Source organism: Heliangelus exortis, chromosome 3, assembly GCF_036169615.1.
Source record: "Heliangelus exortis chromosome 3, bHelExo1.hap1, whole genome shotgun sequence".
NCBI lineage: Eukaryota > Metazoa > Chordata > Aves > Apodiformes > Trochilidae > Heliangelus > Heliangelus exortis.
The window spans coordinates 70,367,949-70,392,601 of NC_092424.1; the positions used below are offsets into that span (position 1 = coordinate 70,367,949).

The 24,653-nt window shown below is 41.1% G+C and overlaps 1 protein-coding gene across 1 annotated transcript in view; it reads left to right on the forward strand.

Annotated features, from left to right (window-relative positions):
- Positions 1-5,387: 5,387 nt before the first annotated feature.
- SEC63 (SEC63 homolog, protein translocation regulator) overlaps positions 5,388-24,653 on the forward strand; it is a 60,053-nt gene continuing 40,787 nt past the window's right edge. Inside the window, exons 1-3 of the mRNA XM_071741220.1 lie at positions 5,388-5,771; positions 22,489-22,588; positions 23,422-23,536. Of these exons, the coding sequence (XP_071597321.1) occupies positions 5,648-5,771; positions 22,489-22,588; positions 23,422-23,536 (339 nt within the window). The 5' untranslated portion in view covers positions 5,388-5,647. The remainder of the gene's footprint in view (positions 5,772-22,488; positions 22,589-23,421; positions 23,537-24,653) is intronic.

Here is a 24,653-nt window from a genome sequence, read left to right on the forward strand (position 1 = left end):
GGTAGAAAGAATGAACAGAACTCTCAAGGACAGAATAGCTAAAATTTGCACATTTACAGGATTAAAATGGCCAGAACCATAAAATTTAAACTTACAGGACACTTGGAATGCCCCAAGGCAACCCTTATGACTCTTGCCTGCTGAAGTTATTTTTGGGAGACATTTAGCTCTACTGGGAACTTATATCCTGGCCAAACCCATCCTCTTGAATAGAAATGAGGGTTTAACACACGATGTTCTTGATTTACAAGAAAGTTTCAAAATTAAAAGAGAGCATATTCAGTGGTACCAACCCATCCCTCCAGATATGTAGGTACATGACTTGCAGCCTGGGAATAATTTTTATTAAAAGTATTCTCCCATAAATCTAAACTGGAAGCCAGGTGGGAGGGGTCATATATTGTCTTATGAAGTTTTTGCTTTGCTGTGAAATGTGCAGAAAGGAAGCCTGGATCCACACTCACATGCTAAATGGCTACCTAAAGAACATTGAGTAGGTGACCAGCATTGGATCGATCTGTCATGATCACTGCTTTGGAGACCGAAACCATTTGAATTTCCAAAGGAGAAGGGAGTTCTGCATTCATGTTATTTTTCTTTTCCAGAGCTACTTGGATGTGGGACTTCCCAGATGCCTGGTTAAGTGGACCATCTGAGACTGCTTATAAGGCGGTTTACCCCTTTTGGTATATTGAACACCCTTACAGGAGATCGGTGATTTTATGGGTCAAGTTACTAATGTTTGCTGTTCTTATTACACAGGTAAAGGGAAACCTCCATTTGAATTTGTCACAAGCTATAGTCCAGATTACTAAACAAAGTAAGGATTTGATAGGTACTCACCTCCCAAGTCACTCAGCTTCAAGCATTCCCCTTTTAGGAACCCTCACACCAAATAATTACTTTCCATTAAGACCCCATTGGTTCACAAAAATAGGAGGTGGTAACCTCAGGAGCAAAGATATGCAACACCTGTAAAACATCAGTCCCTCCCCAGTCAACTTAAGCTCCTGTACTCTGGCACTACCATTGTGGGCAGCCTTAACCATTGTAACCAACACAATGAAAACAGGAATAGTGGGAACACTTGGGGACTTTTCCAATTCACCTTGGCCATATCTGAAGGAAAAAGGTGATTTTGGAAACATTACCATGAGATTGGCCTGGAACTTGTACCTCAGGAGCCCTTACTCCTAATGTTTCTATGTTCTCAAACCTGACTATGGAATCAGGATCATGGTTGTGACCATTTGTTCATAGAACCAAACGTACTAATCCATTAATAGAAAGACTGACTGCATTCCACTCCTTTGCTAGATGGTTTCTTCCCTGGTTGGGCATGAGCAAATATAAAAAAGGCCTTAGTTAACATTTCAGCAGCAACAGAAATTCTCAGCAATAATACTACTGATGCCATTACAGCATTAGAAGAAGAGGTGACGCAACTCTCCAAAATTACACTGCAAAATAGAATGGCGTGAGATATTTTATTGGCTTCACAAGGGAGAGTATTAAATGAGTTGTTGAATGCATGTTGAGCAGAATGGAAGGATTTCAGCTAATGTCTGGAAATTGTGGGAACAAGTAAAATTAATGCATAGAGTACAATTGGATAATACTTCAGCAGGATTCTGAGAAGAATGGTCTTGGCTCCTCTTTTGGGTACCGGATTTAGGAGCTTGAATGAAACACATTCTTTATGGGTTATTAATTTTTATAATGATCTTTGTAATGCTGTATTTGTGTATCCAATGTTGTATTTGCTGTTATCAACTGTGCTTACACCTCAAAGGCTAAAAATATTGTGCTCCCAGATGGTATTGTATGATAACTACAGAACCAGCTGAAACTGCCCTAAGAGGCTGTAAACAGAGCCACTGTGTACTGTGTGTATGATGACCACTTGGCAACTGCTTAGTAATGAAATGGCAAGCAAATCAAACCAATAGAAAGCAAGAAAACCCCAGATTTTAATATTACTATTGGTCTAAACTGTTGTGGGAAGGGTGAGAAACTTAGGTTGTAAGAGTGTAACTGCTATTAATAAAAAGGACTTTATAGAATAATCTCTTTTTGGCTGATTGGTTCTGCAGAATCCTAGAGTCAAACCCTGTTAATGGTGGCTGAAATGTGTAATTTCCATTAACACCACCTGCCAGCCAGTCCCTGCCTCTGGTAACACCAGCTTTCCATACTTCACCAGGTGCAGGAAGGAAGGCCACTACCTCAAAGAAGATTAGGAAGGCCATGATATCCAGGACACAAGTTCCCACAGCTTTAGGCATACCTGCTAGGCTGTAATATCCATTTCACAACCATAAAATCTTCCATTCTGTTTGGAAACTACCTATCTGTTACGGCTGGAATGTTCTGAATTTCACCATTCCTAATCACCAAACCAGTCAGTCTGGCTGTCATCTTTGGCACCTCACTAGGTTTGTTGTTGCTTTTCTTCCACAGAGATTAAGAGATCTTGTCACAGCCCTCTTTCTTCTGCCGGTATCTTGGGTCTCTGTCTTACGTGGTTAGGAACCAAGGTTGGACTGCACTCATTAACCTGCTTTTTTGTAACATTCCCTCGAGGGAAGCTTGAGTGTGCACGCTTGCTAGAAGCAGTCAGCTGCTGACAAACTCCCCTAACGTCAGAAAGATCACCAGTGGATGTGCAAGAGACACTGGTGACTGAGAAACCACTGCACAAATGACTGTGTGCATAACACCAGGGAATGTGGGCCTGGGGCAGGGGGCTGCAGCTCGGCCAGGTGGAGAGCTGAAGTGTGTGATGAGACGCTGGGGGCAACCCCAGGGCCACAGTAACCCATTTGTGTAAACTCTGCTCACCTGGAAGGGCTCATTACAACTGCTGGTAGCAAGACAAACAAAAGAGAGCTTTTCTGAGATGACACAATGGGTGCCTAAAGTGTCCTGAGAGCATTTTGGGAAGATCTAATTCCCCTAGTTCAGATATGTCATCTACTGGGACATTCCCATAATGTAACCTTTACCTCCAGTGGCTCCAGCTGCCCCTGGAATCCAAGCAGGTGGGTTTTTTTTAAACCTGGATGACCTTCCATCAGTGGAAAATTCCCCTGGGAAGTGAGGGATCACCAACACTGTTGAGGGGGTAACCATGTACGTAAGGAACAACATCCAAATAAACCATTGAGGTTTAGGCTAGAATGGCCTGTGCTCACTGCAATTCAATCACTGGGCATCCATCCCACCCTCTGCCCAGGGAGTACTCCAATACCAGAGCTGGACTGCAGGAATTATTTGTCTCAGGCTCTCTTTTCCAGTGGCTCCTGGCTGGCAGGGGGGAAAGCAGAGACAGGATGAGGCCAAGAGCAGCCCTCTACCATTCCCTAACTAGGTCAGGTAATGCCACAGGCAACTCCTGCCCAAGCCAGCCTGGCAAAGGAGTGATGTTGCCTACAACTGAGAGAAAATCTATTGTTGGGGTATTAAGAAGCAAGTCTCATCATCTGCAACACGAGTGATGCCTGCTTTCCCTCTGAGATGTCTCCTGTGAGCAGCTCAACCCACTGACCAGACATTTTTTACAAAGCATTCAGCCACACTGTCTCCTGTGTGGATTTTATAGCATCTTGTAAGATCTCTGCTCCCCTTGAGGCTGGTGCACCCATGAGCTTTCCTCATCCGACAGTCTGCATTTGCAAAACCTGTAGGAACTTCATAATCTTTCAAAGCTCTGCCCCATTATCTGACTGGATTAATAGACTTGGCAGATGAACGCAGTCAAAGAGCAATTTCTCTGCTTACAAAACCAGGCTAAGTACACGTGCAGGTTTTTACCTGTCTTCCATCATTTTTTACTGTACTGAAGCTTTTCACTGCCTCACTGTGAAACATTAAGGCCTGGAAACCCGTAGAGGGAGATGAGTTTCAGGCATCAGGTATCTGCTAAAACAGCTACTGCAAGCACTGTCATCATTGCAGAGGCCGTACAATACTCAAAGGCAGTGTATATAGCAAAAGACATAGAAGGGAACATTATACACTTTACCTATAAACCCTACAAAGATCTAACAGGGAATAATTACAAAGAGTATCAATGAAATTTTTTTTTTTAAAAAAACATTTTAATTAACACAAAATCCTTTCCCAGAAAAAATAGAGAGGTTTCTTCCATCTATGGATTACAATATTATGCCACATCTGGTACCACTCACTGGTTGTGGCTTTATTACCTTTCTCTCCATTTCCCACATCAGGCTTCCCTAGTGATGGGACAGCACTTCTTTCCCACTCATGTATGTGTGATTCTTCCCTTGCATGGGATGCCACCATGCACTCTGTGTCACATTTTCCCACACTATGAGCTTGGAAGTACTGAAACTGTGAGATATTTAGTGATCACATTTAGGAGTGGTTGTACACTCAACAGTGCTCTGCAGAGATGGGCATATTCTCATGAATGGGCATGATTAGCAGCCTTTTCTTACTTCAAAGAAGTAACTTGCCATTAATCTTAGACTCGACCCGTTAGACTGGAAGGAACATTAAAGACCAACTAGTTCCAACCCCCTTGCCACGGGCAGGGACATCTTCCCCTAGACCAGGCTGCCCATGCCACGGTTTCTGCTTTTTCATTTCACACCTCTTACGGTCACACCCTCTTGTAGATCATACCTGCAACTACTCGGAATTAGACAGAATTCAAGCCTCTGCCCTCATATGGCTGCCCAGTGCCCAAATCCCAAGGACCTCGTACATCCGAACCACTTTCCTTACCCAAGTTCTTACACACCTTAAGCACACTGTACCTCTTGGCCCCTTTTTTACACCCTGAGCCATGCACCCCTCCTTTCAGCCTCACCACCTTCCTGTTGCCCAGCCCTATCCCTGCAGCCATCCCCGCCGCAGACCTCGCTGTCCCGCACCTCTCCCACTTGGCACGGAGCTTCCAACTCCACTTCTACATCCAGCTGCTCTGGTGCTGTAAAGTGCTTATTAATTTCCAGCGCCTTAACCACGGAGGCACTTCAAGCATCACTTCCACGCGGTTCTAAAGACCACCCACGCCCCTTCCCCCCCTCCTCAAGCCCGCAGCAGTTCCCGGCGCATCCCACTCCTCCCGTGGATGAGGACAGGGAACCACGGAAAGCGGCCGGGCCGATCCGGCGGGGCACCGGCGCCATCTTGCGGGGAAGAGGCGGCGGCGGCGGCGGCGTTGCGGGGTGCAGGGCGGGGTCAGCGCCAGCGTCCCCTCGGGCCGCCCCCTCGCAAGAGCCGGGCGGGACCACGGCGCCCCTCGGTCCGGGGTCAAGTCCGGGAAAGGGTCGGGACCGTGAGAGTACGGGACGAGGCCACCCCCGCCCCCGTCTCCCCTCAGGCGCCTGCGCGGCGGAAGGCGGGGGGCGGTGCCGGGGTTGGGCCGCTCCATCCGCCGGGCGGGGGGTGCGGGGTAGGGGCTCGCTGGCGGTCGTCGCCGTGGGTGACGCCAGCGTGGCTATGGTGGCTGCGGAGTGACACGTCTCCTTCCGCGGAGGAGCCCGGCGGAGGGGCGGGGGGAGCGCCCGTTCTCGCGGGATCCCGGAGCGGCTGCATCGGCCCCGCGCAAGCCGGGACGGCGAGACCGGGAGGCGGGAGGGCGGGACGGCGATCGGTCGGTCGGTGCTGAGCGGCTATGGCGGGGCAGCAGTTCCAGTACGACGACAGCGGCAACACGTTCTTCTACTTCCTCACCAGCTTCGTGGGTCTCATCGTCATCCCCGCCACCTACTACCTGTGGCCGCGGGACCAGCACGCCGGTGAGCGGCCATGCCCCGGGCCCGGCCTGCGCCTCCGCCCGCCGCCACGGGTGTCCCCCTCCCCTCTGCTCTCCCTGCTCCCTCCCTTACCCCTTTCCCACGCCGCGGCAGAGCGGGACCGGACCGGACCGGGCCGGGCCCGCACCGTAGCCACTCTGCCCCTCCTGGGTCCCCTGGCCGGGCCTGCCGGGAGCCCGGCGGAGCGCGACCCCGGCGGCTGCCGGTTCTGGAAGGCGCCGGGCTGGCGGTGTGGTCGGTATCGGCCATTTAGCGGGCTCTGGGGGCAGGCGGCGAACGGGAGGGTCCGAGCCCGGTCCCCCCTCCCATCTCCTCCATCCCTCCCCCCCTTATCTCCCCCAGCCCTCCCCCCCCTTTATCTCTCTCCGCGTCTCTGCGCCTGCAGAGTCATCGCTGCGCTGGGGTCTAAGGGCTTTGTTAAGGGTTTTTTTGTGGTTTGGTGGTTTTTTTGTTTGTTTGTTTCGTTTTTTCTCCCTTGTCTTCCTGGGGTGTTTGAGGGTGGGTGACCTAAATTTTCATCGTGGGAAAAGAATAAACTATTGAACGTTGTTGTGGAGTTGAAGCCAAAGAGGAGAAGTTACCAGGCTCTTGCTTTTGTAAGCTGTAAGGTCACAGTGAGCGTGAAAATGGGGCTTTAATTTTTCGCATTGCAAATCACAGTTAAGTGACCAAAGTGTTCTCTTCTGCCTCTTGGGATGATGTTTTGTTGACCAAACAGTGTTAGAAAGTTTCTACATTTTATTTCGAGAGTTAATTTGCCTCTGTTCTTGGAGGGAGAAGGCATTTTGGTATATAGACTGCCAGTAACACCTTTAATTGCAGTTTTGAGATTAAAAATGCTGTAAAAATTGTGTTTTAAATGCTCAGAACAGGGATGCTTGATGCCGATTCCCATTGCTGAAACTACTGACCTTTTAAGAACTCTTGTGCTTTGCAATCTGAGAAATATGCCTTTAGTCCACTGCCTCTTTTTGCATTCAGTGTCTGGTGGTTATTTATTGGGTTTGTATGCCATTTTAAATGGCTTGCATGGCTCTCTTAAGTTCTTTTTATGTAAAAGAAATAAGCTACCGTGAAATCTTACTCTTACAACTTCTAATAAGGAGTAGGTAAGGAAAAAATGGATGGATAGAACAAATACTGTTTTGGAGCTAAAGCATAGAGCTGTTTACAATCTTGGTTGCTGATAAAACATGCCTGGGCTTCTGACAGGGCACTGGATAGTGGAGGATTAATCTCTGCCCTCCAGATACTACCTGTTGTATAGCTGAGGAGTGTTATTTCTGTTGTGAAGAAAAGTTTCTCTGTTGTCTTGCTGAGTCCTGCCTCTTGCGAGAGGGAGGCATTACTGTCATTAAAGACATTTTGTAATCTTTGTATTGCCTCTAAGGAGTGGGGGATCAGAGGCAGGAGATTAACTCTATTTCTGCCACCTTTACACAAAACTCAAATTTTTTCAGGTGGAACGCAGTGGGGGAGACAATTGCTCTTTCTCTTGAGTAACCTTTTACTTCATCTATGGTTTTTAGCAGCTGCTTCTCGTGAAAACCAGTACAACTTGGCTGAGAAGCTGCACAGAATGGTGTGGCCAGCAGTGACACTCGGTGCTGTTGACCTCACCGTTTCAGGGGGCTGACAGCAGCAACAAGAGCCATGGAAACACTGTCAATTTTTGAAAGGGTTTACTAGTGTTACAGAGTGACAGAAAATAAAAAAGTAAATTTGGAACATGGCTGCACAGCTGTATGGATTGTACCCAGTTTCCAAGTAGGGCTACCTTTAAAGATGACTCACTTCTTTCCCTCTGGCCAGCATTGTCATGCTTGTGGCGGGCATATCGTTCTGCAATTAGTGTTAGGTTGTTAAAAAGCTTTGTCAAGCCATACTTTCCAAAACATAAGGTAAATTTTATTACACTGTTGGTACAAAAATGAGTCAACTAAGTGAAAATCACCAGACACGGCAATTAACAGAAATAAAAGAATGATTTCTGTCTCATAATCGTCCTAATGGATTTTAAAATGTGAGGATAGTCTAATTTTAAGCATATGGTTAGTAGTGCCTGCAGTCTCTTGCTTGAGTTCTGTTCTGCAGGCTTTTTTTGAGTAAGGAGGTGTTGTGCAGCTCACATTCAGGACTACTGGAGTGTTCCTGTGTTTCGTTATGGTGTTGTAGTTGAAGTGTATGGCTCTTGTGTGACTCTTTTCTAGCAAAATCCTCTTAATAGTCTTCATGCAATTTCATGTGCAACTTGTAGCTGTTCCAGCATTTGAACCGGATTTCAGGAATAAATTAAAACCTTGTGATGGTGCAAAGACTGATTGTTTAGCCGTGACTTCTTGTTTTCAGAACAGTTCGCTGAAAAAAACCCAAACAAACCAAAACCAAGTTGTGTATGTAATTTTGGAAGCTAAGAGAAGACCTGGGTCTTCAGAAGATGAATTTTCCAGCACTGCTAGCTTCTGATTCCTGTGATAAGCAGGAATATGTAGACTTTGATAAGAGATGTTTATTTTGACCCTAATTTAGGGTAGGTTTTCCAACCGATGAGGCACAGTACAGGGCCAAATTGAATAAGCTCTGCCAAGACCTCTCTCTGTGTAGGACCAACTAATGTTTTTGTTCTGGAATTATGTTTTGTCCTTCCTGTGCTAGAGAGTCCAGTGTAGAGATGCCTTTCTGGCCCTGGACAGAGTTGGTGAGGTCCAGGTGGACTAGCTAGCTGTTTCAGCCTGTCAGGATTGAGGAGACTGGATCAGAACAAACTTCTGTGAAGCAAGTCACGTCTGTCTTCTTCAACTCAAGAGCCATTTGCAGTGTGAACCAGAGCACCCGGAGGACACAGAGCAGATTCTTCTTTAGCTAAAAGCTAGGTTGGAAGATGTGCTTCAGCCACATTGATTTGTGAGAATGGAGCAGAGCTGATCTGCAGCAAGAGGGAAGTGATAACAGCGATACAGGAGGCTGAGCCTTTGGTGCCTGCTGTTTCCTCTGCAGATGCACTGCTGTGGGTTGCTGGTACTTGATGAAGTAGAGCACCAGTGGTAGTACAGATCATTTAACAGCTCTCTTCAAGTGAGGTTTAGCACCAAAAACTGTGAGGATTGTTGATGGTCCATAACATTTTAGGATTTGTTCTGTGCTATAGCTCTGTAGTAAGTGCCCATAAAGTACATTAAAGAAAAAATAATAGCCGTGTTTGTTCTTGCCATAGTGAAGATGGGCACATAAGAATGTATCCTGCTACATAAGAATGTATCTGTGCTGCTAAACTACTTGAAGAAAACTAGGTGTGTTACAATGTCAGGTATCTTTAGCAGGATAGAGTTTCTGGGTTTTTTTGTTTGTTTGCAAACCGCTTAGATTTTTATCTTCATTCTTGTTAAAATAAACTTTTGAAAGGCCTTTTCATTACCACTGCCTTGAAGAACAGCATGATTTAACTTGTCTCTCTCAAGTACTGAGTAAAATTCGAGCTGGTTTTACTTCATGGGTGTCTAAGCTTGCTTTCCCCAGGCATTCTGAGGGAGACCTTATGAAATATTGCTTTAGCCTCCATACGAAGTGTTCATGTGGCCTGCAGCAAGGATCAATATTTATATTTGGGAGGGCTTTGCTGTGTGGTAGTTACCCTGTGAATTGTCCCATAATTTCATTACCTCAGCTTTGATAAACCAAACAAAGAGGTAATTGACTTTGTAAAACGGATGTGTCCCAATAACTTTATCTGCTTGGTGTTCATTGTAGTGCTAATAAGGCTATAGGAAAAGGTTAATTGTCCAGCTTTGTGTCTTGGGCTGCAGTTTCATAACTGCTTCAAGGTAGAAGTGCTCTAACAAAGGAGGTCTTGTATTTCTACCCCACCCTTGTGCCAAAGGGAGCACCTGAGCTGTCTGAGTGACTGGAAGGAATCAATTTGAGCTAAAACTAAGTTTTGGCATGTTTTGTGTGTGTTACTTTGAGTCTGTAGTAGTTTCACCTTGTGGATGTATGGGATGGTGCAGGATGAGACTGTGAGCTGTAATGGGGAGAAAGATTCTTTCCATGGCAGGGATGGCTTCAGGTGATGGTGAAACTATGATATTGTTTATCCTTGCCATGTGTCTTTAGAACATAAAGGTATGTGATTTGCTATTACTGAAAAAAAAAAAAAAAAAGGTTAATACTTTTTTGTGGATTACTGGTATCAACGTAATTACCATGAGCAAAGCTAGTGCAAGGACTGTTACTAATTGTGTGTGTGAACAAAAAAAATGTGGTTGCAAAGAAGTTACTCTGCTGCAGACTGATTTCTTAAAAAGCATTTTCTGAAATGATTTTCAGGTTGTTTTTCGAAAAGTTAATTGTAAGAGTTGAAGAGATTTTTTTTTTTTTCCCCTCAGTAATTAGGGATGGATAAGTGCCTATCAAAGTATCTTCACGTTGATGGACTTTCTATGAACCACTTGCACTGTAGACTCATGGAATAATTTGGGCTGGAAGGGGCCTTCTAAAGGTCATCTAGTCCAACCCCCTCTGCAGTAAGCAGGGACACCCTCAACTAGATCAGGTTGCTCAGAGCCTCCTCAGGCCTCACCTTGAATATATTCAGGGATGAGGCCTCAACTGCCTCCCTGGGCAGCTTGTGTGGATTCAACATCAGCATAGAAAGGGAATGTAGAGCAAAGAGGTGAGTGAATTCAGTTGGATATTGTGCCAGTTGTTGCACAATGCTGCTGTGTTTGCTGAACTTTGTGTACTTTTTTTACTTACACCTGTGCAGCTGAATTGAGACACATAATTATAAAGCTGTTTTGAAACAGGTGATCATAAATTGATGTGAATCTTAGTTATCTACCTGTGTATGTGAAAGCTTGTAATTTCATCCATTTTTTGAGTTGATTTAGGTCTGCATTATATAAATTACCCTGTTTTGGGGCACTGGGTGTTGATATAGTGTGTTACAAAGCTCCTGGAAAGAAGTCTCTCTTCCTAAGTCTTTTGCAGTAACTTCGACAAAACAAGGTGCTGGAAACTGTTCAAAAGTCACTAAGAATAATAGCTGTGAATGCTAGGATAATGTTAATGAAAGTTTTCTCTTGCAGTGTCATCTTGGAGTAAAGAGGCTGTAGGAGTTGCTCTACTTGGAACATAGATTTTCTTTCTTGAAATGTAAGAACAGAAAAACCTATTGTAGGAGTGAGGAAAAATAGAAAATATGAGCTGCTGTATTTTCATGTCTAGGAAAAAATATTGCTATGAAACGAATAGAAGGTGTTCAATTTGCTTTCATTGTGTTGGAAATCCTTATAAAAGGGTGTAGGTTGGTCTTTTTTGGTCCTTGCCTCCAGCTATATGCTCTGCTGTTGCTCGCTAACTTTTTTCCCCTGCACCTTCCCTCAGATGTTTTCTTGACCACTGAGCTAATACAAAGAAAAACTTTAAAAAAAAAATGGTTACAGGAGGTTCTTCAGTGTTAATCTTTGAAGATCCCCTGTTTCTAGGAAGTAACATAGGCAGTTTGAGTCCAGCTTTATTGCATTGAGCCCTAGCAAAGTACAGGAATTCTTAAAAAATATAGATGGCTAGATGACTATTAAAAGGGAGAACAGAGAACAATGGTGATAGGTAATACTGTTTTGTTAGTTTTTTAAATGTATTGCTTTGTTGAAGCAGTGGAGTTTTTTGCACACTACTGTAGATAGGTAGTACTTGGCACCCTTGTTCAAAACCTTGCATAGAAGTCCTGAGAAAGCCCTTCTGAAAAGATTTATTGTATTAGAAACCATACTTCTCTGTATACCTGCCCATATATTCTGGATATCCCTGTGTAGTAGTGTAAACATGAAGCTTTCTCTGTGATTTTTTGTTGTTGTTGTTGAATTTTTCATTTGTAGATTCTGAGAGTGTTTTCAGAGATCAGTAAGAATCCCCTCCTTTTCAATGCAGGTAGTGAAATTGAGGCCATAAAGTATGTTTGTCTCCTTAAGGATGGACAGTGAGTCTGCAACTTGGATGTGTTTCAAGCCACTGTAGAGAATGCAGGCAGCATTTCTTCTGTTTTATCTGTAGTGGAGTAATGAGTACTTGTACCTTACAGCAGCTGGAGGGAGAGGAAGGGCATCTTAGTACTATCTTAATGCTACTTAATGCTCCCACACAGAGTAAAACTCTTCTGTGCTGCTTCTCATCTTCTACTACAGAATAAAAGGGTAAGATGCTGGTAGAGGACAGGATAAAAACACAGGATGCTATGCTCTTTGCAAATGCTTATGTAGTACACAAACATGGAAGTGAATACTTTTTACTTGTGAATATAAGCATTTTGTGCCTGTATGCCCACATCTTTATCCTGTCTTGTTAATATAACCTTTTAGGATTGTACTGGAAAGTGAGAGGGGAGTCAGTGAAATTCAGCTATGCTTTTAAGAACTGGTATTACATATAAATTGAATGTTTTAGGGCATTTGAGAGGTTGAGTGCACTGTGGCTGATGTAAACCATTTAAAATTCAGAAAAATACAACTTACAGAATAAAATGGTGATACTTAATACTATTTTGTTAATTTTTACTGTGTTACTATTTTTAAGCAGTGGGATTTTTTTGCAGAAACATTTGAAGAAAGGGCAAAAATCATGGGGATATAATTAGTAATGACCAGCAGTTATTTCTAAAAATACTTCTCAAAACAAAGTGTTTGGATAGAGTTTTCTGAATTGTTCTGTTATTTGGAAAAACCCATGTCTTTTCATGGATTTTTTTGGAACTATTGTGATCTTAAAAGCATTGTAGCCTCCTAGTAATGAAATAAAATTAATAACCTTGTATTAGAGATAAGTTGAGTAGTTTCAAGATTGTCCACAACACTTAATTCTGAAAACCTTTTTGTTAAAGATCAAGTTATCACAAAAAGTTTGTCTCATATGTACGTGAAAATAAATCTGTTTCTTTAAAAAAAAAATTTAGCCTTTGTTATGGAAGCTTTTGAAAACAGCATCGTAAAATTTTATTATATACCTTGTTGTTTGTTTTCTAATGCTACAGGGATATCTTGACTGCTCAAGTCAATGACATTGATTAACCTATTGATTAACCAGGCTACCTATTAGAGAATTCAGATCAATGCTATTTAAATATCATATATTCAAGGGTGAAATGGGATGGCTCAGTTACGGCTTTATGAGCAGCTAAACCATCCTTGCAGCAGGAGCAGGAACTTGAGAGAGGAGCAAGGTAAATGACTAGGAACGGGGTGAACAGCAGCTCCGTAGAGAAGATTTGGTGGTTTTGTTTGTTTGGGTTTTTCCCCCTTCAAATTCATTTTTGTGAAGGAAGGGTCCAGATCTGTGCTGGGGCTGTGTCCTTTGATCCTGTGGTGCTGCCACCTTCTACTGAGGGACTGGTGGTCCTTTCCCTCAGATGTGAGCCAGGACCCAATGCACACGTGGGCCTCTGTTTCCTGGTGAGAGAGGTTGTGCTGGTGCAAGCCCAAAACAGGTATTTCTTTGTTTCCCTGGGCAAAAACATTTGTGTCAGCACATGTTTTTAAGTCAGTGTACAATTTCAAAGACTGAAGAGGTATTTTCAGATTTTAACTTATTTCCCTTGTACAGAAAATAACTTAAAAGTGTGCTAAATATATATCTGTTGATGGACTTTATCTTGGTTGGCTTGATTGAGCTATTTGAAACTGGGATATTTGCTAGCATTGTGACTTCTACAAAGGCTTACCAATAAAGTTTCAAAATATTTTTTTTTTTTTTGAAACAAAAGAGTGGACATACTGGGTCAGATCAGATTTCTTCTTTATTACAAAAGTATGCTTTATAAAGGGAATAACAGGACAAGCATAAATGATGCTTCCTTTGCATATTCTGCCCATTTCTAATGGTTTTTGTTTTAATGACTCCTAGTGTAGCATCCGTACCATCCTGTGGCAGGGAGCTCAGCAGCTCTGCTGCCCACACTGCAAATAATCACCTTTGTTTTGCATCTGCTTCTGATTTTATTTGACAGTGCTTATTTACTCCACTGGAAGAGGCAGTAAACATTCAATCCTGGCTGTCATTTTAGTTTTTTACAGCCCTCCATTACCTCTCCTTGCATTTCTCTCTCTTCCAGCCAAAAGATTTGTGGCTTATATTTGGACATAAATCTTCTCATGCATTCAGTGGCCCATGTTCACCTTAATTGAATGTTTTCTTGTTGCCCCTCTTTGAGAGGTGACAACTAGGACTGTGCATCATACTCAAGGTTGTACATATCTTAAGCTTTTATGGTGGAATAATGTTCTCTTCCATTCCTCACAGGAATGCCTGAATATGGGCTTTGCTTTTTATAACTAGTAAGTATTCAGCAGAGGTTTGCATGGAGCAGATCTCACACAACCAAGATCACATTCCTAAGAGGAATGGCCTTAGTAGGAGTAATGTAATGTGGAACTGTGCCCTGACACCAGTAAGGCTTTCTGCAAACAGCCCAAATTCTGAAAAGAATTTAACTTACAAGATGTTGAATCACCTTAAGTTGCTTTTTTTTGGTAGCAAATGTTATCTTTTTGTCGTTAAATGTGTGTAACAATATGTGAATAAAAAGTTAGGTTGTGTTTTGTACCTTTTATGCTTAGTCTAGTTATCAATCTAATCTTATGCTAATCTAATCTTATGCTAATTATCAATATAATCCTAAAGTCTTTCACAAGACTAGTTTATGAACTGCTGGGAGTTACAATAGTTAACAACACTGGATTACTCAAAATAGCTGGTATTTTTTATTATGTCTAATACAAAAAATGCTTTTGAAAACAACTAGGGTCAGATAATTCAGCTGTAAACATTTTGGTGAAGAGGCTAACTTGGACATGACCTCTTTATAGATAAACTTGAGGTAGTGAGGACAGCTCTTAAAGTGGTAGACAAGAAGGTTGGAAAGCATCTGTTCAGACACTTAATTCTTCACTGATAGGATCAGTTCAAAGGTTTTCATCAATGTATTTTGTCACTTGTCTCCTGAAACATGCTTTCCATTTGATAAAGAAAATCATAACTGAAACACCAGTATGAATTTGAAGGCTCTTGGGTTTAAGCAACTGTATTGTAGAAACCTTTGAAATAAATTTAGTTTGTTTTATGCCCCATGACTTGTTTTTTTTTTTTTAATAGAAGCTCGATTATAATAAGGTTTGAAATTATTTAGTATCTCAGCATAGTTGTTGACTTCATGAGTTATTGCAAGTTTGAATCCTGCCCATTGGTTGCTAGGGAAGATGGATTACTGCTTTAGAACATCCTTGCCAGTGGTTTCCTTTGAAAGGAACTGTAGGTTTTTTTACTTATTCTGTGACTTTAAAATTATTCCTGGATACCACACTGTATCCATGTGGAGTCTATTTTATAATAATTGTAAAGGAAAATGCCAATAGAGGTAAGCTAAAATGGCCTAGTAAGGCAGTAGGGTAGTGTTTTCATACATCATCTGTTACCTGAGAAATGGTTCTGTGATTAAAAAAGAAAATTTGTTCAGAAAGTCCCAGTTCAAGACCTCGGTAGCTAAATTGCCCATAACATTGTTTAATTTCTGTGACTGGTGAAGTAGGAAAAAGTATGAAACATCTGACTTTGTATATATATAGATATAGCTTCTATGAACACAAATACATGGCCTTTGAAACAGGAACCTTTTTTTAGGGCACAGTTCAAAGGATTATAACTTTAAAACTCTGAATTAAAACCAGCAAAATCAGAAACTCAAGAGCAGTGTTTCTTCTGAGCCCTGTCACCCTCTGTTTCAATTAATGGGTTAAAAGCCATGGTACCCTTGGGTCATAACCTTTTCCAGGACTTGGATGGAATGTGTATTGCTTGCATCTCTTGGCACACATTTCCACAGGTACAAATTTCCAAGGCAGGGATAGAGAGGGGGTAACCTTCCACAAAACTTATTTGCAGCATGTTGTCTTCTTCTTAGAAGCACTTCCTAGGCCGTAAAACTGTTTGTTGCTGAAAGAAGTCCTTTTCTTTTGAAACCATGCAGCATGGCCCTGTGGGTGAATTGTCCACATCTGGTGTCCAGAATGTTTCATATGTACCTCCTTGTATTTCCTTTTCTGATAATGTCCCCTGGGGTTGTAATTTAGACTTTCTACTTTTGCTTCCCTTACTGGCCTGAAGGCGGAAAGGACACAGAAGGCTAGGATGTACTACTACTTTTCTTTCCTACTTTTTGAGATAGATAGTTGCAGATATAGAATAGATGGAAATCTATTAGAATGATGGAAAATCTGTGGCTTTCATTTATTCTCAAGAGTATATTTTTTGTTAATTTTTGACTCTTAGCTATGTCACGTTTTTAAACTTACATTCTTTGGATACAAAACAGAACTATTAGTGTTAGTATTCATGGTATTTTTTCCCAAAACTGACCTTTTGTTTGCGTTTGTTGCAGTTGAAGCAAGATTCTGGTGATTAAAACCTTTCTCCACCATTCCAAGTCTATTTGCTTCTTCTCTTCAAAGTTGTAAGTCTCCAATAAATACCACCTCCAATACCAATAAATACCACCTCCAATACCAATAAATACCATCTCCAATACCAATAAATATCACCTCCTTCCTCAAAAAACTTAAAGCATCTCCCTTAGGTTTTCTTTTGGAGCACTTCTTAGATCCCCTAGGAACTGACACCAAAATATTAAGTCTTGCATCATTTGGCGACCATTTCTAAAGATCAAGTGTATCTTCAGGAATAAATAAATAAAACTTCTCAAGTATTTTCAGCAGTAAAACTGTGGAGACTATCTCTGCTTCTCTTTCAAAAATGTGTAGGGCAGAAATTGCTTCTAAAGTGATGGCTAAGTTAGGCTACCCTATTTGTGTTAATGCAGATGACACAAAACTCTTGAAGTGCTGCTGTATTTGTATCGTGTTGTGGTGTTGACCTGTTGACCTAAAAATTACTTGGATCCTACATCTTTCATTTGATGACTTGGCATGGCTCAGTTATCTGCTCCCCTTGCCACTGCCCATCAAAGTGGTTCACTCTTTCTGTTGTACTTTTTCATACTGTAATTTGTGCCAACACGTGTCATGGGTTCTGGCGACAGAAATGGATGTGTTCCTGAGCTGCCTCACAGAGCCCGTGCTGCCAGTGCCCTGGGTGTTCCTCGGGTGCTGTCAGAGCCAAATCATCAGTAGTAATCAATGCAATAAAATAAGATGCAGTCGTTGCATTTTATAAAGGCCTTGGGTTTTGAAGACAGTATTTGTATGAGAAGCAGAAGAGTTTGTATGGCTGTGGCTGAACCTCAAACCCAAACTTCAGTCAGGCGTGGCTGGGTTGTGGGTCACAGGTTGAGTGCTGTATGGAAATGGCAAATCCAAGTGCTCCTGTGTTCCTTGCCTATCCCATATGGGTTAATCAACCTCACAGTATCACTGGAGGACCTGACTACTCTTTCTTGAGTAATTGAAAGAGATGGCATTCAGATTTCCTTTTGTATGAGTAAATATGTTGTTTCTTGAGAACTTAAAGAAGTATACTGAGACGGAGTTTTGGCTGGATATTCACATACAATGTAATAGGCATTTGTGAAAACTCTTTAGAAGTAAGAGAGCTGTATTGTTGAGAGGGTGTTTATCAATCTTGGGAACTTTTTATACATCCAGAACCATTTTGGGGGGAATGGAGGAAGCACGAGATGCTTCCTCAGATTATTTCCAGGCATGAACTGGTACTCTATATCCTCATCTAATGGGAATTCTTTAACAATACTTCGGTGCATGGATTATTATTAACAAGGTTAATTCAGAAGCCCAAGGATGCATTATACCTTTGCTTTTTATGGCTATTTAATACCTATCATGAAAACCATAGGAGAGATTCACTATTGTTAAGGACTTTACCCATCGTATGAGAAATAATTTTGACTAGAGGAAAAGCATCTCCCCCCCCCACACACACTTGTCTCCCTGTAATCCCATATCAAAGGATATAATCTGAAGTGCTCTCATGCTTTAGTAGGGAACTGTGATCTGGAGTAAGAAGAAAGAGGACTCGTTTCTGCTTTTCAGACTCTGAACCTCTTGCCCTGACAGAGCAAGGATTCCAGAGCTAAAATCCAAGGAAGATGCAATTCCTTTTCCACTGCAAAGCTCTGCCCAGGGCAGCTTGTAATGTATTTATTCCTGCATGCTCAGGGTCTGCAGGATATTGCAGAGGCAGAGTGCTGGTTCTGTGGCCTGTTAAATCCACTTTTGTGAAAGAAAGATCCTTGGGATAGGGAGGCAAAGCAAAAAAGAACCTGATTTATCCACAACTTACTCATTAGGAAAACATTGCCACTTTTGCTAAGCACAGTAATTATCTCGTTTTGCTTTGTGTATGTCTTTGTTCCCCTCCCCCAACCAGTTTCTTCCTAACAAGATGAATATTTTCTCAGGTTCAATCACATATACTTCCTGTTTATTTACAGACAGCATGTTTTTTCCTGGATACTGTAGGAATATAGCTTTCTTAGGGTGATACTTTTGCCAGAGGCTTTCTGCCTAAGTTGGGAGTGATGCTGTCTGTACTACTCCTTTGTCCCAGGCAAAGGGACAAAGGTTTTGAATTCCGTAAGTTAATACCTGTTAATGATGACGTGTGGAAGAGGAAATGTCAAATTAGCTCCGAATAATTTGAATAGTCTGGACCTTAGCCTCAGCTTGGGAAGGATTTAAGTATCTTTCTGTATCTTCTGGACAAATAATTATAAATATTCCGTCATCTTTTTAGTGTCCCTTTTCCTTTTGGGGTTGTTAATCAAATGAGACCATTGCCATCCCAAGACTGGAAGGAAATTAATGAGGTGCCTTTGCTTTGATGTTGTTTAGTTAACTGTAATTAGATTTGATCCCAAGTTGTTCAGATATGTGTAAAAATGTGATAGCTGGTCAGTGGTGTGTCTTAGTTGGGTATTCATATGAGGAGGTCTCCCTGTGCAGCATAGCATAGGATATCACTGCCAGGGACTTCTTAGCTGGCTTAGGTGTGTGGTGGTCACCTGTCCAGTGGGCTTAATTTTTGTTCCCACCACTTGCCTCATTTCTTTTTGTTTTGTTTCCTTGGTACTATGGTCAGACCGTTCACAAAATGTGACTCCTGCAGCTGTTACTGGAAGGCTGTTCCAAAACCTCAGTTCTCTGGTTATTATAAACACTTTTTAGTTTCCAGCCTCATTTTCCCTGTGGTCAGTTTTTTGTTTGACTCGATGCCAACTCTTTAATGGACCTTGAACAAATATTTTTCTTTTCTGCTTCCCCTGAGGGCCTTTTGGAAGCTTTTTGGCATGGCAAGGTGAAGGGTGTGGGCTGTTCTTGCATGGATGGATGCAGGGGAGGGAAAGGAGAGGGTCATCTGGCACTTGTAGGGCTGGACAGGAGGCAGGTTTGAGAACTGGGGAGTTGTGGCATGGATTTTTTCAAGACAAAGCACAGCAGCTTGATAAGAGCATCCTAGCAAAAACACTACCAGGAGTCATATCCTGTTAAGCCTAGTTTTACAGGATTAAGTAAACAAAGTTCTCTTAGTCACTCTGTCTCTCCAAGCACACTGCTAATCCATTTTCACATAAGTTTTAAGTATTTGTGCAAGCAGCACAGTTTGGCAGTTAGCAAACAGCACTGCCCTTGGTTGTGCTGCATAAATGTTGGTGGGGCTGTGATACAGATTGGATCAGGCACCTGATCTGAGTCGGTCTGGTTGAACTGGATGGTCGAATTCATCTTGCTTTAGCACTGCACAAGTGATTTTTTTCAACACTATTTGAAATAAGTGATATATGCTTAACATAAGCACCTGTCTTTTATGAGGCTTGTGATGCCTGATTTGTTTGTACCATTGCTGACTTTTTGAGAAAAGCATCTCTATGTGTTATAGTTGTCCAGAGACTATTTAAAAACCCCAGAATATTTTCTTCCCTATTTCTGTAGCAGAGCTCTTTAGTTCTCATAATTCAATTGTCTGTCTTAATACCATCAGCTTTTTTTTGAAATGCCAGTTCTGTGTACTGATAACGTCTTTTAGTTTTGCATTTTAAAATATAGTTTAATTTTAAGTAACCATTAGCTCTCTTCCAGGTGTGGTGGATTCAGTTCTGAACCAAGAGATCCTCCACAATTTTTTTGTCTTTGAAGAAAAAAAAATGTGAAGAGGAAATGCCAAATTAATTTGGAGTCAGTCTTGCATTTTAACTTTGGTTTCATTGCCTTCTAAATTTTTCCTACAGAGTGCTTTCTAAAGCCTTACACAAGTGAAGTTAAGTGGGCAATTGCTTAACCAAGTATTAGTCATATCCTTTTTGTTAAGGTTTTGTGTTTAGTACCTGTTTCAGGCATGTGAAGAATTGTTGCAAATCGGGAGAACTACAAAGTAATTTTGTGGTTTATCTGTTGCCTGAAATAGTGAGACAAGTTTCAAAGCTTATTTTGAAATCCTTTTTGAGTTGGATCAGATGCAAGGTGCTGAGTTATCTTCCCTTGTTTTCATCTCTTCCTCCTTGGCATTAGTGGGACTACTTATCTGATCTTCCCAAGGAGTCCCATCAAGCTTTTTAATGTCATATTCCATTTTGGGGATCTCGTGGCTGTTTGAGCCTGGCTGATAACAAAGGACCATGTGGCTGCTCACTCCCCTTCCACCATTTTGGGATGGTGAGGAGGAAATCCATCTAAAACCTCTTGGATCATGACAAAGCACTAGGAGGGTTCCACTCACCAATTATGGTCACAGGCAAAACAGACTTGGGAAAAAAAAAATCAATTTATTATTAATCAAAACAGTGCAAAGAGAAAACAAAAAACAGAGCTTAAATACTTCTACCCCAGCCCTCCCTCCTTCCCAGGCCCAAATTACTTCGTCCCAATATCTTGACCTCATCCCACATGACAGGGGAAAATATACTTTTTAGAACTAAGTAGTTGAGAATAAGCTGATAGACTTTTTCTGGTTCTGGTACCTTGTCTCTGCAAACTTTAATAATTGTTTGCTTTACTAGTTTGTGGGGGGCCATATATCATCTGTGTTCCTACTCTGTACTTCTGCAAGATCAGTCAGAGTTTGAACTACCATCCTATGCTCACATCTGGTTCAGGTTAAATCTGAACTTGTGGCTGATCCAGTGTACAGTGTTGTTATTTATGGTTATGTTTATGTTTTATGGTCATGGTGACTAAACTGGTCACCTCAGTTTAGTGAGTGCAGTTTGAAGTTCCAGATGTTTTATCTGAATTGCATGCATGCTTAGACATTTTTGGGCATTAGATCACAGAGTGCTGTATCCTACCTCCAAGTATGTTCAGAAATACCTAAAAGAAAGTCATCACTGTTTTCCAGAATCACATTTTACAAATTTGCTAAACTAAACCATTTCCATGTATCTTAACTGCTGTTTTAGTTAAGGTGAGGGCATCACTTTGTTAGAAGTGCAAAGTTGAGATTTAAGGCTGTGTAGGATGTGATTGACATGTGTTTTGGATCAAAGTTAATATAATTCCTGCATTTACATAATTCACAAACTTCATTTAAATTGGTTATTCTAGTGACTTTGTTTACCAGCAATATCTAAATGTGTTGAAACGGGAATTTATTTTTTTCTTTTGTCTTGTTTCTTTAGCCTGAAAAGGTCCAGGTGGTCTTTTTTGCAGGCAAGGTAATTGAAGTGACCTTGTCATTTCAGAAAGGTAAAAGATAAACATGTTTCAAGTCTATGTAAACATAGAAACTCTATGTTATAAAGTAACTCTGTACATGCTATTTACTTCCTACCGTGCTTCCCAGGGTAAAAAGATTTCTTTGACTGAGACCTATGTCTTGATTGATTCTGAAATACAACTAGAACTCTTAACAGAGAGAGCTTCCATGCAGTGTCATGGTGTTGGGGGTTCTGGTGGGCAGAAGGGTGACCATGAGCCAGCAATGTGCCCTTGTAGCCAAGAAAGCCAATGGCATCCTGGATGTGTTCCTGTGGGACCTATGCTGGGTCACCCTGCTCTGGCAGGGGGGTTGGACTCAATGATCTTTCAAGGTCCCTTCCAACCCCTAAGATTCTATGATTTTGTGATTCCAGCCCCATCCTATCCTGAAAGGACATGGGAGGAAATCTTTTTGGTCTCTTGCCAAGGACCCGTGTCACTGAGCTTACATGGCTTACAGATAGCCTATTATCTTACTCTTCCTTCCTTTCCCCCTTCAACAGGAAGAACCTAAATGAAGGGACCTTATAAAAAACAGATGTTACAAAGAGGAGGAATTTCATCGTATTTTGAATGAAGTAGCTCTTGCTCTAGCTGCATGCTGAAGTTGTATGCAAACACTGTTTTGCCCCATACTGAAATGAGAAACTTGTTGGCATTGAGTATAAAATGGCAGAAGTAAAATTTAGAGGTGTAGAGTAACCAGGGGAAGGCTGGGTTCAAAAGTGTTGCTGGGTTCATAGTGGTTGGTATGTGGCATGGGGAGAATACAATAGATTCCTTTTAGGTAGCAGAGAGTAATCTGACCAGGTTCTTATTTTTATGGATGTGCAGTGTCACTTAAATAGATTAAAAACATTCCTCCAGTATTGCTGAACCTTTTGTTAGTCCTTCAACTGACCTTGTACTACCTGCTCCAGGATGAAGTGAGCATGTTTGTGGTGCTTTTTGTCAGATTGGTTAATCACAGTATTTTTCTTCATTTTTTGTAGAGCAAATTCGATTAAAGAATATAAGAAATGTCTATGGAAGATGCTTGTGGTACCGTTTGCGACTGTTGAAACCACAACAAAACATCATTCCTACAGTAAAGTAAGTACATTTGATTTGCATGACTTTCCATTAGAGCTGAGTCTTACATTTTTTATTTTTGTAAAAAAAAAATCCATCTGCTTTGATTACGAGAAAAATGTAATTAGTTATTATATAAGGTCCTCTGTGTCACAGATGAGATATTTGCAGTCTGCTATGTTTGAATAATTAATAGTTAATCATTATTGTCTAGTAGAGCCTGAAATGAAGATGGCTCTTTGTCCTTTATAAAATATCTGAAACCAGTGAATCTCAGCACTAGTAAATAAGTAAACAGTGCATTTATTTGTTCTAAAAGATAATTTTCTCTCACTAAAATTAGTGGTGCTAGCAGTGTCAATTGAGTTAAATATTTTATATGTAAACGTATACATTCAGACATACAGTAGTAACAATTTGTATGTTTAAAGTTGATGGCTTTATCTCCTTTAGTTCTTTGTTTATTATTCCTACCCTCAAAATACTTTACTGTCTGTTAGGCCATCTGTTTCAGCTTTGCTTTTTTTTTTAAAAATGACTTTGTCTAGGATCTCTTTAAACTCATTATTTTAAAACAGGAACTACTATTGTGTACCTGATGAGAACAGAGAGTTAAAGAATGGAAGGAGTCTTTGTTGACAGAAATTGGTTAGAAGTCAGAGTAGCTCTTACCTGTGTCAAAGACAGTGTTATAAATGAAATTCTCATACCTGCTTTAAAATGGCTTTAATGTTTCCTGCTAATTTAGTATTTTGGCTTGACAACTGATATCAAATGTCTTTGTTATTTGTAGAATTATACTAGAGGATATACAAGAGGATTTGTACATTTAAAAAATGCTTCCTTCCAAACAGGAAAATAGTTCTCCTTGCTGGCTGGGCATTATTTTTGTTTCTTGCATACAAAGTTTCCAAAACAGACCGAGAGTATCAAGAATACAACCCCTATGAAGTTTTACATTTGGATCCTGTAAGTAATGACATCTTTCAGTAGTCTGTACTACTATTACTGTATAGTCTACACCTAGATGTCAAATATAAGATTTATTTTTTAAACAAGTTAACTTCTGTGAATGTATCAAGTGGATTTCTTTTTTTGGCGTCTGAAAATTGCTGCTGCTTATTGTAAAGTCAGTTGTTAAAAATTCATTGCTTGTATCTGTACTAATTTATATTTTCTAACTCCTTTAAAATTTTAATGGCTTTTCTAATATAGTGAAAAAAAAAATCTATTTTGAATCTTACCATGATATTGTTTCCTTGTTTTAGAGAGAGGAAATAAAAGAAAGTCATTCTGCCTTGTTCGCCCTGTGGAAATCCTCTGAACAACCATATTTAGGGTTTTTGCTGGCTAAATGCTATAAACAGGGATGCAGATTTGTTTGCTTTATAGCTATTGTGTGGCAATATTTCTCCTGTAAATGAAGAGTTGGCAATAGATGTAGTAAAGGTTACCTTGAATCTCAGTTGCTTTTGTGAATCTAAACAGCAGACTCTAAATAATGATACCAGCTAGTTGGTTTATTAAACTGGAAAAAAAAAGACATAGTGTTTATCTAGAAAACAGATGCACTGCTTTATTTATATTTAAGCTCTGATTCAGGATGGACATAAAAAGTTACATATCCCAGGGTGACAAACAGACCTTCTAGACATCTCTTAAACTCTTTTCTTCTTTTTAACCACAATACCTCAAGGAAACTCTCTGTTTATTGTAATTATTTCATGATACAAAACTCCTTCTTTGAATAACAGTAGAGAAGTCTGAGGTATATTTTAATCTCCCACCTAAGGAAATAGGCAGTGGATACAGCTCAGCAGAGTAATATGAAAGAACTTGGATTTTGATCAGACTTGATGTTTATCATTAGTGTGGGGGAGCTTAATATGTATATGAACATGAACAAATCTCTTCACATCACTTGCCATTAGTGCCGTGGCTTGTTGGCATGAGGATGGGCATCACTGGTGCTGCTTTTTCCTGAGAGCCTTTGTAGCAGATGCATGACCCCAGCCTGTTTCTAGCTAGATGGATAGAACAAGGTGCTCCTGTTCTGTGCAGGGGCAAGTTACTCAAATTCAGCCTC